Source organism: Ailuropoda melanoleuca, chromosome 9, assembly GCF_002007445.2.
Source record: "Ailuropoda melanoleuca isolate Jingjing chromosome 9, ASM200744v2, whole genome shotgun sequence".
In the NCBI taxonomy this organism is placed as follows: domain Eukaryota; kingdom Metazoa; phylum Chordata; class Mammalia; order Carnivora; family Ursidae; genus Ailuropoda; species Ailuropoda melanoleuca.
Genome location: NC_048226.1, coordinates 62866819 through 62883827, shown reverse-complemented (window position 1 = coordinate 62883827; position 17009 = coordinate 62866819). Strand labels below are relative to the sequence as shown.

General features: G+C 37.9%; 1 protein-coding gene and 1 long non-coding RNA gene across 4 annotated transcripts in view; both read left to right on the top strand.

Moving 5' to 3' along the window:
- RAD54B (RAD54 homolog B) overlaps positions 1-12258 on the top strand; it is an 88214-nt gene extending 75956 nt beyond the window's left edge. Inside the window, exons 10-13 of one of the 3 annotated variants that reach the window (XM_034668311.1) lie at positions 4549-4810; positions 6318-6384; positions 6583-6783; positions 11469-12258. In XM_034668311.1, coding sequence (XP_034524202.1) covers positions 4549-4810; positions 6318-6384; positions 6583-6783; positions 11469-11686 — 748 coding nt within the window. In that variant the 3' untranslated portion in view covers positions 11687-12258. The remainder of the gene's footprint in view (positions 1-4548; positions 4811-6317; positions 6385-6582; positions 6784-11468) is intronic. The other 2 variants (XM_034668310.1, XM_002929425.4) reach the window with 2 other exon arrangements.
- A 152-nt stretch (positions 12259-12410) lies between these two features.
- The window catches only part of LOC117803772, a 37524-nt gene continuing 32925 nt past the window's right edge, over positions 12411-17009 (top strand). The window contains exons 1-2 of the long non-coding RNA XR_004627844.1: positions 12411-15527; positions 16514-16576. This is a non-coding gene — a long non-coding RNA (uncharacterized LOC117803772). The remainder of the gene's footprint in view (positions 15528-16513; positions 16577-17009) is intronic.

The window sequence follows — 17009 nt, the reverse complement described above, 5'->3', positions numbered from 1 at the left end:
AATTTATTAGCAAGGAATGCATTGTTTAAGCAGGATTGCTGTCCTAAGAGGAGTGGATGGGGGTCTATGAGTAAATTTCCTAGTATTGACCAGGAAATTCCATGTAGATTGGTTAAAGGTTACATTCCTGAGGGGCTGAAATGGCAATTAGGTTAGTTATTAAGTTTTGATTACTGATTTGGGACCTTGACCTAAGTGATGCCATTTTGGGTCTGGGTTTTCTTTTTCTTTTTCTTTTTTTTATTTTTTTAAAGATTTTTATTTATTTATTTGACAGAGATAGAGACAGCCAGCAAGAGAGGGAACACAAGCAGGGGAATGGGAGAGGAAGAAGCAGGCTCATAGCAGAAGAGCCTGATGTGGGGCTCGATCCCATAACGCCGGGATCACGCCCTGAGCCGAAGGCAGACGCTTAACCGCTGTGCCACCCAGGAGCCCCTTGGGTTTTCTTTTTAATACTACAGTTTGTGAGCTAAATATAAAAGAAATGGTTGTTGTTTGAAGCCACTGAATTTTGGGATGGTTTGTTACATAGCACAAAGTAACTGGTACAGAAATACAAATCTAAATTACTGTTGGATTATCTTTTCCTTCTTAGTGTAGATAATTTAAAAAATTGTAACTTTAAAATTTGCTTTATTCTTTAGATTCTAGTGCTAATAATGTATAAATGTATAAGAAATGTTCTTGACTTTATTTTTATTTTTTGCTTAATTATTGAACTTCGGCTATTGTAATAAATACTGTTTTTACTTTTTACATCATGTTATGGTTTAACATTTTATTTTTTGAGATGTTAAAAGGCTCATAATAGAACAGCAGTCCCCAGTTCCTCTCTCCCTTTCCTCCTGTTTCTCAGTGCAATCACCAGCTCGCCTGTGTGTTGTCAGCTCATGTGCTGCCCCTGCTATTGCTTGTCACATCCACATTTTCAGCTCCAGAATTTCTAATTTTTTTAATAATTTCTATCTTTTTGTTGATATTCTTGTTTTGTCATGCATAGTTTTCCCAGTTTCCTTTAGTTCTTTCTCCATGTTCCTTTAGCTCTTTGAGCATATTTAAGAGAGTTGCTTTAGTCTTTTTCTCACAAGCCTGTGTTTCTTCCAGGGCACAATGTCTGGAGACTTACTTTGTTCCTTTAAATGGATCATGTTTTCCTCTTTTTTTTTTTGTATGCTTTGTGTGATCCATCTTTTGTTGGCATTTGGGCATTAGGAAAAACAGCCACCTCTCGTCTTTGCAGACTGGCTCCATGTGGGGAAGTCCTTCACCAGTCAGCCTGGATTGATGGCCTAAGGCCTGTGCAGGGCATGTGCATGTGCTGTAAAAATTTTTTTCTGTATAATTGGCTCCTTTTAAATGTCTTAATTTCCTTAAGAGCCTCACCCCTGTTTCTTCTAAAACCTTAGTTTTCCTATTCTATTTCTCAGTCAGTGATCTCTTGCCCCTGCTGGTCTGTAGTCCCCTATGGTTTTCATTAGCCATCTGCTTCCTGTGGCTTCTCCTAGCCTGACATCCCAGCTGTTTTTGGTCATCTGAACTCGGAGTTAGGTAACAGAGATAGAAACCTGTCCCTCAGGTAGTCTACAAACAGGTTAGAACTTTGCAGATTCGGTCTGCTTTCTTCTCTTCAGTTCACCAAAGGGAATAAGGGATCAGGCTGCCACGTCCTCCAAATCAAGCCACACGGGGGGGGGGGTAGGGCGAGGGTGAGTGAAAACACCGTGAAATTTCCTACTGTAATTTTTTAAAAAAGTTTTTATTTATTTATTTGAGGGCTGGAGGGAGAACATAAGCAGGGGGAGTGGCAGGCAGAGGGAGAAGAAGAAGCAGGCTCCCCGCTGAGCAGGGAGCCCCATGTGGGGCTTGATCCTAGGACCTTGAGATCATGACCTGAGCTGAAGGCAGATGCTTAACCAACTGAGCCACCCAGGTGCCTCTTCCTACTGTATTTTAAATGTGGTTTTTTCTTGATTAGGCATTTGTTTTGTTGCTGTAGATCTTTGATTTCCAGAGCTTCTGTAAATTATTTCAGTCTGTTTCTGGTTGTTCATTTAATGTTTCCATGGCAAAAAGAGAAGCTGGAGCTTCCTAGTCCATCTTGCTGATGTTACTTGTCTCATCCATTTTTTATTTTATCTCATGGCTTCCTCTAATGATTTATGAGAATTTAATGCTCTGATGTCCTCCCCTCACCTTTCATCCTTTTAAGACAGTCACATCACAGCTTCTGGTTAAATTAGCATTTAATACTTATGTTATTATAACAAGTTGTTATTTGCTGCTAAGTCAAATGGCTTACCATTATTGTAGTTCCTATCTTGAACAACTTTTCAGTAGCCCTCTTAGAGCTATTGATTGCCTTTTTTTTTTCACTTCTTCTCCCCCATTTGCTTTCTTGTTTGTTAAGTATTGTAAAGTCTTCCTATATAAAACCTTCATTACATTTCAGTGCTTTTTTCCTATGAGTCTATAAGTTCCTTTGTATTTTCTTTGTCTTGTCTCTCATAGTCCTCTGCCCTCCTGCTACAATTTGAACCAGTTATTCTGTAATCGTGCTACATAGCTGTCATCCTGGGACTTTGCTTAACCATCACCCAGAAATTTTTTTATCTTCTCTTCTGTGTTGAACCTCACATTTCCTGGGTTTCACATTTTGCTGGAGCACATCCTGTAGTAGCTTCCTAAGAAAGAGGAGATTGGAGGTAAATCATTTTTACTTCTTGCTTGTCTGAAACTTAGTGCTTGACTGACAACTTTGCGTAGTTATAAAATTCTAAAGTGAAATAGTGTTCTCTTAGACTTTTGAAGGGAGTGCTTTATATAACTTTTAGCTTTCCAAGTTGAGAAGTGTGATGCCTTTTTGATTTTCGTTCTTTGCACATAACTTATATTTTCTTCACGAAAGCTCTAGCAGCTTTTTTTTCATTTGTCATCCTTTGAGGTATAATCTTGATGTGCCTTAATATGAATCATTTTTTCATTTATTGAGCTGGAAACTTTAGTGGTCCTTTCAGTCTGAAGACCCCATGTCTGGAAAATAATTCTCTTTTTCTCTCAAAATAATTTCTTTTGTTTTCTTTGGAATTTTTGTTAGTCAGATATTAAACCTCATTGACTGATTTTTTAGTTCTTTTAGCTTTTCTCCTAATAGTCATCACTTTAAAAAAAAAAAGATTTTATTTATTTATTTGAAAGAGAGGGAGAGAGAGCATGAGCCGGGTTGGGGGTGGGGGAGACTTAGAGGAAGAGGGAGAAGCAGACTCCCTGCTGAGCAGGGAGTCCAACAGGTGGCTCAGTGTCAGGACCCTGAAATCATGACCTGAGCCAAAGACAGACACGTAACTGACTGAGGCACCCAGGTGCCCCATCACTTTTTTCCCCCCATCAATTTCCTGGCATACTCTCTTGTCTCCTGTTAAATTTTTATTTTGGTTGTCATTTAAAATTTCTAAGATATTTTCTTATTCTTGATTGTTGTTTTTTATCGCCTCCTCTTCTTGTGAATGTTGTCTCTTACTTGAGGATATTAATTATTTTCCTAAAGTTGTCTCCTGTTTCCTCCATTACTTTGTTTTATACAGGTTTCTTCTTTTCTATTTATTTGTTTTGGTTTCTGTTTTTCATGTTGGAGCCTCACCAAGTGATCCTTGGAGTCCATTCGTATTTAAGAGTGATGCAGTAAAACATTAATTGAACACTGTGTGTCGAGGCAGGGCTGGTTGACTGGTGGCCCTCACTGGGTAATTAGGCAGTGAGCTGGCTGGACCTTTTCTCTGGGGTCATTTAAATCATCCCAGAGATGAATCTTCCAATACTATCTTTTTGGGGGTGGGATGTGAGAGGGATGCTAGGCTATGGGTGTTCTGGGAGTTGGCAGTAAAAGGAAACTGGGATCTTACCATCCAGTATGTAGACTTTGATTTTGATTTGTCACTATATCCTTGCCTTCTAGAGTCCCCTGGGCTCAGTTTTCTTTGGTTTACTTTCTTCAGAATATAAACACACTAGTTGAGAAAGAATAGTCAGCTGGTTACATGGGAGTAGAGTATGGGTTCTGTTTACTAGTGTTCTTACAATAGCTGCAGTCTTAACTCCTTCCTTCTGAGGTGTCTTAAGGTTCTCTGATGTGAATAAACTTGTGCTTGTTTTTTATTAGTATCTCCCTCTTTGGGCACTTAGGTTTTACGTTCTCTATACTCCCTAAGCAGGTCACATTCCATTACTCTCTGTTTTCATATAGAAGTATCTCCTTGTTTTATCAAAGCAGAGTTATTTCTATTTCTCAGTTCTGCTGTTTTTAGGGTGGTTTCAGAGAGGTGAAGAAAGCAGAAAGGTCTTTATTCCACTATCTTAAAGCTGGAAGTCTCCTAGATGTTGATTTAAAAATTGAATTTGAAAGAGAACGTGTGTTTTAATTGTACAAGGTCATCGCTGCATGTTCTATAATCATCACTGATAATATCACTGTAGTATTTTCCTTCAGTTAAAAAAAACCTAATATTGCTTTAAAGCTGTATATAAAGACTCTTTCTTTTCGATTGCCAGGGTGGTGTTGGTGTCCAACTATACACAAACCTTGAATATTCTACAAGAAGTATGCAAGCGTCATGGATATACTTATACAAGACTTGATGGACAAACACCAATCTCTCAAAGACAGCAAATTGTTGATGGCTTTAATAGTAAATACTCTTCTGATTTTATTTTTTTGTTAAGTTCAAAAGCTGGTGGTGTGGGACTTAACCTTATTGGAGGATCTCACTTAATTTTATATGACATTGATTGGAATCCAGCCACTGATATCCAGGTATGACTATTTATGCATTAAATAAACAGCGTAGAATGCATACTGGGGATACTACACCTGTAGGGATATGAGGATGAAGTGGGTGTGTAATAACTGCTGCGTAGTAAGGCCTTACTTTCTTTTAGGCACTCTGCTAAGTGCTTTGCGTCTATTTAATCTTCACCATAGTCCTGCAAGTGTGGATATTATTAGCCCTATTTTACAGATAAAGAGATGGAAGCTTGTTCTGGGCCACATAGCTTATAAGACGCAGAGCCAGGATTCAGACCCAAACCTGTATACCTCTAGTTTTACTGCGTAGTTGGGCCTTTGGGACGCTCACGACTACCAGAGCAAGAAAATGACGTATTGTAGATGCTATTATCAGTGTTTGTGCAGGGTATAGTAAAGACATTAAATTAGCTTATGTAGGAAAATATCTCAGAAGCAGCTTTTGGTTTTCTTCAGAATACAGTCCATCGTCATGTGCTTTCAGGTTTCTACCTACAAATTTGCACCTCATTTGGTGTCTGTGTTGGGGGACTCGAAGACAACCCTCAGGTTCAGGGATTACTAGAAAGACTCACAGAGCCAAGAAAAATAGCTATCCTCCTAGTTATGGTTTATTACAGTGAAAGGATACATACTAAAATCAGTAAAGGTAAAAGGCACATGGAGAGTTTGGGAGAGACGAGCCACAAGTTTCCAGTTGTCCTCATCCACTGAAGTTATATGGACAATTCTAAATTCTGCCGGCATTGATGAGTGATAACACCTGTTGAAGTATTGCCATTCAGAGAAGTTCGCTCAAGTCTTGGTGTCCAGAGATATTGTTGAGGTCAGAGTACCAGTGTGACTGACCTAAGTTGCTCAGTCTCCAACCCCTCCACAGGTCAAACTGTCCCAAGGCCCCCACCTCAGTCACATTGTTAGCAAAAACTGTCTTCTTCCTACTGAGGCCCAAGGCCTCAGGTAAACTAAGATACTCTTACCAGGCAGGATATTACAAGGGCTTAGAGTTTATCTCCCAAGAGCTGGTTGAAGGTAAGACTTTTCTTTAGAATATGCGGGGTTTGAACACCAGCTCTCTACACTATCACTGATAAATTGTGAAACTACAGGAATCTACCTACAGCCTGAACTGATTAGGGATCCTAGGGACTCCTTAGGATTAAGTCATTAGCTACTTGGACTGGGAAGAAGCCCTCCATGCCCATGCTATACTTGGTTCTTTGTGATCTTGCTGTCTAAACTTGCTGTTCTATTCTTTGATGCGGCTAGATTCTCTCACTGTTGTGTGACACCCCTGCAACCATTTTACAGTACGACAGTGAGTGTTCATCCATCCCTTTCCTTACCCCAGGAAAAAAATATGAGGTGGAGAATGCTTGGGTATCCCTGGGCTTTGTTTCCTGAAGCTATAAGTAAAATCTAGAATTCCTAATCTTAAGCATATTAATGCATATTGCTTATGTAGACAGGGTTATTCATTCCTACTGTACTCTGAATTCTCATTTATTTCCTATAGGCAATGTCTAGAGTATGGAGAGATGGTCAGAAACATCCTGTACATATTTACAGACTTCTAACCACAGGTAATAATAACCCTTCAGTGTGAAAAAAAAATGTAGCCTCTTTGAATAATAAAAAAAAAAATTTTTTTTGATTAATCTGTGCTTTGATATCAGGAATATTGTTATTTTGTTAACTAGTATGCTAACAAACATGTTTTACCCTACAAAAATAACAGACTTAAAGATCTGAAGAAAATGGAATCAATGTTTTCTCTTTAGGTACAATAGAAGAAAAGATTTATCAAAGACAGATCAGTAAGCAAGATCTTTCTGGGGCAGTTGTAGACCTAACCAAGACATCTGAACATATCCAGTTTTCAGTAGAGGAGCTAAAAAATTTGTTCATCTTACACGAAAGTTCACATTGTGTTACTCATGACCTGCTTGACTGTGAATGTACAGGAGACAAAGATGGTACAGGTTAGTTGTATTTTAATTGTGTTATGATGGTAAAGTTAATTTGTTTCTCTTTAGCAATTGAAAACATTTAAATACAGAGTAACTAAAATATTTACCATTTGCTTTTGTTAATTTTTTTTTCCCTCAGGTCATAGGGCACCTGCCAGGGTGTTTGAGAAAATATTAAGTAGAACCTTATTAGTTCTCTCAATTTAGCTTCTTTCGAATTCGTTGTGCACAATTTAACTTGTTCAGGAAAACCTTTCAAGACCTGATATATGACTTTGGAATTACAAAAATGTTTTTAATCCTTATTTCTATTTCACTTGACAGAATAGCCCTACTGTGTGTTTATCTTGTGTAGAACACATTCATAATGGGGTCATTCTTTATGAGGCAGTTAGCATGGAACTTCTCAGTGCTTGACAAACTCCCTAGTGCTGCTCAAGTGAGGCTGAGAATGTCAACCCTCCAGAGTTGACATCGTTCAGATAGGAACTGCATCAAGAGTAGGACTTGAACAAGCAGTGACTGTAGCTGGAAGTCACTTGGTAAATTGTGTTGCAAAGGTTTAAGGCGGGGGCGCCTGGGTAGCTCAGTGGGTTAAGCATCTGCCTTTGGCGGCTCAGGTCATGATCCTATGGAGCTCTGTGGCAGGCTTTCTGCTCAGCGGGGCGTCTGTTTCTCCCCCTCCGCTCATGCTCTCTCTCTCTGTCTCTCTCAGATAAATAAATAAAATCTTAAAAGAAAAGAAAAGGTTTAAGAAGGTAGACTAGACAAGACTGACGTGGAAGAATTTATATTTTATATAAGTCAACATTTGATTCTCTCTCTTGTATGCTTTTTCTATTTTAATAATTTTTGCTCTTTTCTTTTTTTTTCCTTGTATTTACTCTAATGTCCTTTTTCTTATTTTTCAACTTGAATGCTTAGCTTGATGATTTTCAGTCTTGTTTTCTGCATGGGTATTTAAGGCTGTACATTTTCCTCTAAGTTGAATCTCATAACTTTGATATGCAGTTCTAAATGTTTTGTATTTTCCATTATGATTTCTTTTTTGACTCATGCATTACTTAAAAGTATTTTTTAATGTATTTTAGTTTTTGTTATTGTGTTCTAGCTACTGCAGAGTAGTCAGAAATATGGTAACTATAGAGACATGGTATGTGGTCACTTTGTAAATGTTTCTTTTTTTTTTTTTAAAGATTTTATTTATTTTAGAGAGGCAGGGAGAGTGAGCACGGGGGCAAGAAGGGGCAGGGGGAGAGGGAGAGAGAGAATCTCAGGCAGACTCCATGCTGAGCGAGGCGCCCTCTCATGACTCTGAGATCATAACCTAAGCTGAAGTCAAGAGTCAGATGAGCCTGACTGAGCCACCCAGGTGCCCCTTAAATGTTTGAAAACATGCATGAAAACCATGTGTATTCTCTAAATTACTTATGCCATATTAGTCAAATTTTCTGATATCAGATCAATTTTTTCTTATTTTACAGATTTAAAAATTTACTATTTTAACTTATAAATTGCTAATATATTTACATGGTTCAACTATTTATAAAATGTATATGGTAAAAACCCTTCTACATTTCTCTCATCTGCCTAATTTCTAGCCCTTCTGTCCTATAACCATTATTAGTTTTTTGTATATCCTTCTAGATATATTTTTATGCTCATGCAGGGAACTCTGAATATATATTCTTATCCAGTTTTCCCACCAATAAAGTGTAGCATAGTGTTATAGGTATAGTTCTGTAGCTTTTTCACTTAATATTATATCTTGAGATCTTACCATATCATTACAGAAAGTTTCCTCATTCTTTTTTTTCCTATATAATCCTTCATTGTATTTATATACCATAATTTATTTACCTGTCCCCCACAGGTATAATTAGGTATAATTTAGATATAATTATAGGTATAATTAGGTATACTAATCAAGTTCTTTCCAGTCAGCATATATCTTTATTCATACATCTTTTTCCATATGTTCAAGTATATCTATAAGGTAAATTATCAGTGTTGTTGGGTCAGAGAATGTGTATATTTGTAATTTTAACAGATATTGCCAAAATGCCCTCCATTAGGGCTTGTATCCTTTATTTTATTTTATTTATTTTATTTTATTTTATTTTATTTTTTGGTAGCAATTTTTTATTTACATTCTAGTTAGTTGATATATAGTGTAATACTGGTTTCAGGAGTAGAATTTAGTGATTCATTACTTACATGCAACACCCAGTGCTCATCACAAGTGCCCTCCATTGGGGGTTGTATCCTTTATACCCCGCCAACAATAGACTAAAATGGCTATTTCTCCACAGCTTTGCCAGTTGAGTACATTATCAAATGTTTGAATTTTTCTGATAGTAAAAAAAATAATATATTGGTCTAGTTTAATTTGCTTTCCTCTTATTATGAGTGAAATTGAGCATTTTTTCCTATATTTAAGAGCCTTCCTTTGTATGAACCATCTTTTCACATCATTTGCCCATTTTTCTATTAATAACCTAATTTATTGTTAGATATATCTGTTATTGAAAGAAATACATTAAAATCTTACAGTATGACGCTGGATTTTGCAAAGTTTCTTGTTAATGGTATCAATATTTGCTCCGTATATTTTGTATCTTTGTGAATTTTTTATTATGGTTTATTTTATTAAGAGGTAGTGATTTCTTTATCCTTAATACCTTTTGCTTTCATTTATCTTAAGTTCATATATTACACTGGCTTTCTTTATGTTATTTGCCTGGTGTATCTTTTTCCCTTCTTTTGCCTTAGGTAGGTCTGTGTCCTTATGTTGTAGTTATTTCTCTTGTTAATAGCATAGAGATGGACTTTTTTTTTCTCAGTCTCATGTTTTAACTAGAGCATTTAGTCTGTTTACATTTTTTATAATTAATGACATACTTTGATTCACTTCTACTGTCTTTTCATGTCCTGCTTTTTCCAGCAAAGGCCTGCTAGTGGTTCACTCTCAAACTTTGATTTTTCAAAGTGTATTTGCTTTTTCTCTCCCTCAAATGGTGTCTTTGCTAGGTGTACAATTTTAGTCAATTGGGTTTTTTGTTTTTGTTTTGTCAGTGCTTTGAAGGTGTTATTCTAATATCTTCTAGATTCTTAAAGTAATGTTGTCATCTCTTAAGACCTCAATGATTTTGCACATTGACAGGAATTAGATATTAAGGAAAGGCAGTTTTTTAAAGTGTGATAAAATTTTAAAAAGTCTTTAACTTTTAGAAATGCAAAGTGAAATATTTACGGTTGATATATACTGCATATTTATTTCATAATATTATGGAAGTAGAGAAAGCAGAGTCTAAATGAAACAAAATTGTCTCTTGGTTGATAGTACCCGAAAGTGGGGTACATAATAACCTGTAGGTTCTTCATTTCTATCTTGTTAACTTTTATATATTCTTGAAATTTCCCATAAGTAAAATGTTTCAAAAAACCCTCTCAAGTGCTTCCATTGTTCTTGAGGATAGAGACTAAAATCTTTAAAGTTGTTAGTTAGGGTAGGGTTAAGTGCTGCAGCAGGAAACTCAAAAAGCACAGTGGCCTACCACAGTAGAAGTGTATTTCTCATGTAGCAGAGCACATAATAGTAACATAGCACACAGCCTTCTCTAAGGTGATTTGGTGATCCAGGCTTCTTTCACTTTGGGTTCTACCATCCCCTTAGGCCTTAGAGTTCCCTGCTGGCATCCCTGCATCTCCCAGCCAGCAGGTGAGAGAAGAGTAAAGGTAGAAAACCACGTGGTATGGGAGATTTTTCTAAGCCAGACCTAGAAGTGACACAGAGCATGACTATCCACATTCCATAGGCCAGACTCAGTGGTTGCATCTAACTGTGGGAGACTGGGAAATGTGGCTAAGTGCCCTAGAGGAAAGAGATATGGATTTAATGACTAACTACTAGCTTCTGCCATTCATGATTTGCTCACGGTGTTTTGCACTATCCATTCCTTGAATGCATGCTCCACCCTGCATTACTGAACTTCATCTTTGCTCTCTAGGCTCTAGTTGCATTGGGCTCTTGTCAGTTCCTCGACCGTATCAGAGTCCCTTCACTTTCACAGCCTTTGTAGGTCCTTCTCCTGAAATGTGTTACCTCTTTCCCCATCTGGTTCTTGCCTTCTCATCCTTCAAATCTTAAAGCAAGTCAGCTTTTCTTGTTTTATGTGTTGAGTTCCCTGTATCTTAATTCTGTACCCTTACCACTGTTTGTAATACAACTCCACAGTCCCTTGTCTTCAATTTTGAAATCTAGAAAGCTTGAAAGACCAAGAGTTGTTTTTTTCTTCATAAATTTGCAACAGATTTATTTGGTGGCAAAAACCTTACCTAAATTGATGTGAATTTATCAGTAGTCATTAACCCATTTCATGACTATTCATATGACTTGCTGCAGAATATTAATGAGTTTGATTATGGAGTGCTTTCCCAGATTGTTCCAATTATATTCTGAATTGGGAAACAGATCCAGCCCCAAGGGTTTTAGATAAGGGATTGTGGACCTGTAATACATCTGTTTGGATGATTATTTGTTTAATGTATCTATCCCTAGACCACAAGGTCCTTGAAGTCAGAGACCAAAATGTAATAAATTATATAAACTCATTATGTGATAAAATAAAAAAAGTATTGTTTATCATAGGGTATTGATTGGCCTAACGATTTTCTTATTGTTTTACTTATTACAGGTGATTCACTGGAAAAATTCCCTATCTCTAGAAATTGTCAGCTTGGTCCACATCACCAGAAGTCTAATTCTCTGAAACCTCTCTCCATGTCACAGCTGAAGCAATGGAAACATTTTTCTGGAGATCATTTAAATCTTGCAGATCCTTTTCTTGACAGAATAAGAGAAAATGTCTCATTCTTTTTTCAGAATATAACCAACCAAAGTACTGCTATATAAGGAAAGATAACTTCATGATATTCCCTTGCCCCCCCTTTAAAAAAGTTAACATAGTAATTAAATGTAATTTTCGAAAACTAATAGAATTATTTAAATTATGTTTTGTTGCAAAATGTATCATAGCTGTAATACAGTCAAAACTTGAGTTAATTTTTTTGTATGTATTCTTTAGTGCTGAAACATTAAAGACATAATTCTATCATCATATAATTATTAGTATTCCAAAATTAATGTACTTTTATTAAATACCCATTAAGGAATTTTCATAAGGACTATAAAAAGGTAAAATACCTCATCCCCGTCTTTGGGAAATCTAATCTATGTGGGAATATTAGACATAGATGTGGGAGATCAGTTTCAACTATAGCTCAAGGGAGAAAGAGAATCAGACTAGGACTCCAGAGGCTGAACATGCTGAGTGTAATAATTGCTGTGGAGCAGTTTGAATGAGAATGGTCAGCAGGTTGGGGCAGGAGACAAAGGACGATGGGAGGCTTCAGAACACTAGTTTGTAGAGGCGCCTGGGTGGCACAGCAGTTAAGCGTCTGCCTTCGGCTCAGGGCGTGATCCGGTGTTATGGGATCGAGCCCCACATTAGGCTCCTCCGCTATAAGCCTGCTTCTTCCTCTCCCACTCCGCCTGCTTGTGTTCCCTCTCTCGCTGGCTGTCTCTATCTCTGTCGAATAAATAAATAAAATCTTAAAAAAAAAAAAAAGAACACTAGTTTGTAATCTGAGACCTCAGACTCATGGGGGACTGACAAGCAGTTATAAAGCTATGTCCACCAAACATTGTTTGCACTCTGAATCAGGAAAATTTCGGCTACCATCATGTTAAGGGTTGTCTGTAGTGATTTTTGACATAAAAGCAAGCATTAGTAAGCTCAAGTCTACAAAAAGAAATGAGTTACTCAGTCTCCAGTTGAGGCTTCTATAATCAGCTTCTGCTTCCATTTAGGAAAATTTCTTTTAGACTGAATATTGCCTTGAGGTCTTGAATAAAGACACAATTATATATTAGCAAATCTGAGTTCTTCAGATTTCTAGTGCCATACCTGGGCAGTTGTACATCTAGGATTCATGAACAGGCAGCCTGGGACCAAATTTGTCCCGGGAAGTACTCAACTAATAAGCAAAAATGGTGTTTCTTGGCCCTATGTATAGGCCTCATCTATGAGGCTTTACATATAAAACTTCTTTCAATATCTGTGGTATTATTCTCAGGTGTGAAATCCTTTAAAAAAAATGCAGTGATAGGGACTAGTAACTTTATTGTTTATATTAAATTGTAGTGGATTCTAGAGGGTGTTGTCTGGATTTCCAAATTATTCATTTCCCTAGCTGTCTGCCACCACTCCTAGCCAGATCCCTGCCAAAGTATAGCCCTGAGCTGAAAAGAGCTGCCTCACCCAAGGTTATGCTCCCTTCTGGGAGCAGCTGAATGCAGTGCTTTGTTGATGCAGGATGGAAAGGCCCAGCTCCAGAGCTCTTCAGCTGAGGCCTTTGCTGCAGCTTCATTGCGGTTCAGCTGCTCTCTCTTCAGTCAGGCTTCGCTCACTCCCTTAAAGATGTCGTTCTGAAGAGCACTTCCCAACAAATTCCCTGCAAGAAGGTCTGCCTCCTCATGTTTTCCAGAGGAGCTGACCCAAGACACTACCCCTGGAGTATCACTGAAGAAAAGCATTGTAATAATAATAATCGATGGCATTCAACTGTAAATACTTGAGGGCTGAATAATCATTTAATTGGATGAGCTGATAATATGAAAGTTTAAAAAATAGTATAACTTTTGCTTTTATACCACATTTAAAAAATAAGACATGGCAGAAAGAATTGCCACTTGTACATTCACAGTGTTGTTCAGTCATCACCACTATCCATTTCCAGAAGAGAGTTCTCTTCTTGATGTCTTCCTTTCCTTCTTCCTGGTCATTGTCAATCCAAAGCCATTGGCCCCCACCCCCCGGCACTCAAGGCCTCTATCCCAATGACTTCCTAATTGATAAATGCAGTGAACTCTTCAGTCTTGATGTCGGCTTTTTTTCACATCAGATATTGGTGAACACTTCCTTCTTGAAACTCTTGCCTTCTTTAATTTTGATTAAATGGATTATATTCGTTTGTCATTCCACAAGTATTTATTGAGTAGCTAGCACATCTAGGGCATTGTCCTATGGGTTGTGCATACAACAATAAATAAAACAGGCAGTCTCTGCCCTCGAGCTTTCATTCTAGCACACACAGAACAATGCACGTGTAGTACAGCACATGATGAGAAGTGCTGTGAAGAAAAGTAAGTAGAATAAGGGAGAGATAGTAAACAAAGTGGGTCTGTGGATTGCTATTTATATGGGGTCTATTTATGAAGAGACCTGACAAAAGTGAGGGGTTGAGAACCATGACATTCTGGAAAGATGTTCCAGACAGAAGGAACCTCAGGTGCAAAGGCCTTGAGATAGATGAAGGAGTGTGTGACATGTTTGAGAAGCAGCCAGAGGCTGTTGTGGAGAGATTAAGAAGAGTAGTAAGAAATGAGATCAAAGAGGTGATGGTGGTGGGGCAATTCAAATGTTAGAGGGCACTGAAGATGGCCTTGAGAGCTCTGTCTTTGAATCTGAGAGATATGGAAAACCACTGGGATTTGAGCTGATGAAAGACATAATCTGACTTGTTCTGTGATGGAGCAAACTGGTAAAACATGGGGTGGAAGCAAGGATATGAGTTACGGGATTATTGCAATAATCTTATTAAGAGATGATGGTGATTTAGACCAGGTGGTAGCAGTGAAGTGTGAAGGAATGTGTGGGTTCTTGCTATGTTTGAAGGTGGAGCCAACAAGATTTCTGAATGGATTGAATCCAAGGTATAAGAAAAAGAAATCAAGAATTACTCCCAAGATTTTTGGCCTGAGCCAAAGGAGGAATGGTATTGCAAGTTACTGAGATGGGAAGACTGAGGAAAGAGGTTTGTAGGGGAAGATCTAAAGTAGTTCGGTTTTGATTATGTCATGTTTGATAGGCCAGGGACGATGTCAAATAAGCAGTTTCATCAATAAATTGGGTTCAGAAGATTTGGTTAAAGCTGATGATAAATTTGGGATTTTGTCAGTATATAGATGGTATTTAATAAAATCATGAGACTAGATGATATTACTTAGCTAGTAAGTATAGATAGAAAAGAGAGAAAGCAACTAAATATTGTAGGGATAAATATAATGATGGCTAGCATTTATTAAGTGCTTATTGCTGTGTTCTAAATGTGAAGAGCTTTGCATGCATTAGCAACCTATGAGACAGGGTTAGTATTGTGTTAGATGAGCTGAGTTTTCTCATCTGCTCAATGATATGTCCGAGGGTAGTTGTGAAATAGTAAGTGAAATAATGTATGGTTAGTGAGGCAGAGAAATATTATCTTGACTGCTTATATCAGAATTTCTCTTAGTCTTCATTTGGAAAAACGTCTTATTAAAACTTGGGTGGGAGAGAGTGAGCCTTTTGTATTGGTTGCTGTCAAAGTGTAATGAGGGAGAAAAACTTGGAATTTTAAAGGCAATCTGACGAAGGGGTGAAGAGAAAGAAAAATGAGAATAGAGAGGGATGGTGGGACTGGGTTAGGTAAGAAAAGCTCCCAGGGACAGAACTGGAGGATATTTGAATAACTGTTGCTCTCCATGTAGTTGTTTGCTACAGAGTGCTGGAAGCAGCCCTCCCTTCTTCTCTTTCCCACCATGAAATCTTGCTGAAATGTTGGGAAGAGGCAGAGTTTTGTGAGTGAATCCATGTGACGCAGGACAGAAGCAGCAAGTGTGACATGGGAGCCCGGACACAGAAGCACAGATGTTGGTAAGCGCTTGGGAATTGAGGAGGGCTTTGGACTTTGACAGGCCAGAGTTTGTTGGGGGGGGGGTTCCAACTTAATTTAGTGTTAAGGGGCACCCCATTAACATCTGGGTTGCCTATATAAAGCACCTTTCCTGTGGCAGATGCTTAATTTATAAGAATTCCCTTCTCCCGCACTTAACATGCAGTCTGTAACTATTTACCTGGCTCCTTCTCCCACTAGGCTGAATTCTTTGAAGGGATTTATTTTACTCATCCTAGGATCACATTACCTTGTATGGTCTCTGTCTCAAAACAGCAACTTTTATTTTTTATTATTTTTTAAAGATTTTATTTATTTATTTGAGGAGAGAGAACACAAGCAGGGAGAGGGATAGAGGGAGAAGGAGAAGCAGGCTCCACACTGAGCAGGGAGCCCCATGCAGGATTTGATTCCAGGACCCTGGTGTCATGACTGGAGCTGAAGGCAGATACTTAATTGACTGAGCCACCCAGACACCCCTAAAACAGGTACTTTTAAATAGGAGAATGAATGAGATAGTTCACTTCTTTTTCTTCCTTAACCGCCATGATCATGTTCCTTGCTCTTAAATCTCAGTTTCAAGGTATTTATTAAGCTGAGCATGGAGCTGTGCTGGACCCTGATGAAAGCAGAGCCAGCAGTTTTTCTTGCTTTCTGGCAGCTATAGACTTCTGTTTTTGCTTCCATGATTTTTTTTTTTTTTGCTTCCACAATTTTTAACTGCTGCATGAGCTGACAAAAGCTCTCCGTACGATGGGTGTGGTTTGAGTCACATATTGAAGTCTTTTCTAATTACACAGATACACCTTTGACACATCTTCTTGTGAAAATGTTCTTGCTTTAAATGACAATGTGAATACATTTTAATCACACTCATTACGATCAAATCACCACCGATGAATTAAAATGCAAACAGCTTTGATCAGCAGAATTCAACTTCCCAACAGCCTGTTTGTCTGTTTAACAGGGTGTGCGATAACGGAGCAAGTCAAAAAACCCTGCTGTCGTTCTCTGAGTGGTGCTGTCCCTGGTATGTCACATTGCCTAGGCAATTTAGTATTGTAATATATTGACAAGATTGAAATCCTGTGACTTGTAGCAGATAGTATGTATAATCAGCAGATGGCACTGTTTCTCTGAGTTGGTCCCAAATTAAGATACTGGGTCCTAGAGGGGTTTGTAGATATGGCTACTATTGTTGAATGAAGGACTCAAAAAAGGGATATTATTTTCTTCTTACCTTGTACAATACAGGTTTTTTTGGTTTAGACTAGTTTCCTGTGGCATTCTTCTATAGCTGGCCTGTTGCTTCAAGCCATTAAAAACTTCCATCCCTGAGATCTTTGTTGTCCACAAAATCAATACCAATTCAGAATATAGCTTTCATCGTTAAAAAACAAACAAACTGTGAAAGAAGGGTCCTTACTGACATAGAAAGCTTCGTTGGAGTTTGTTACACTTAC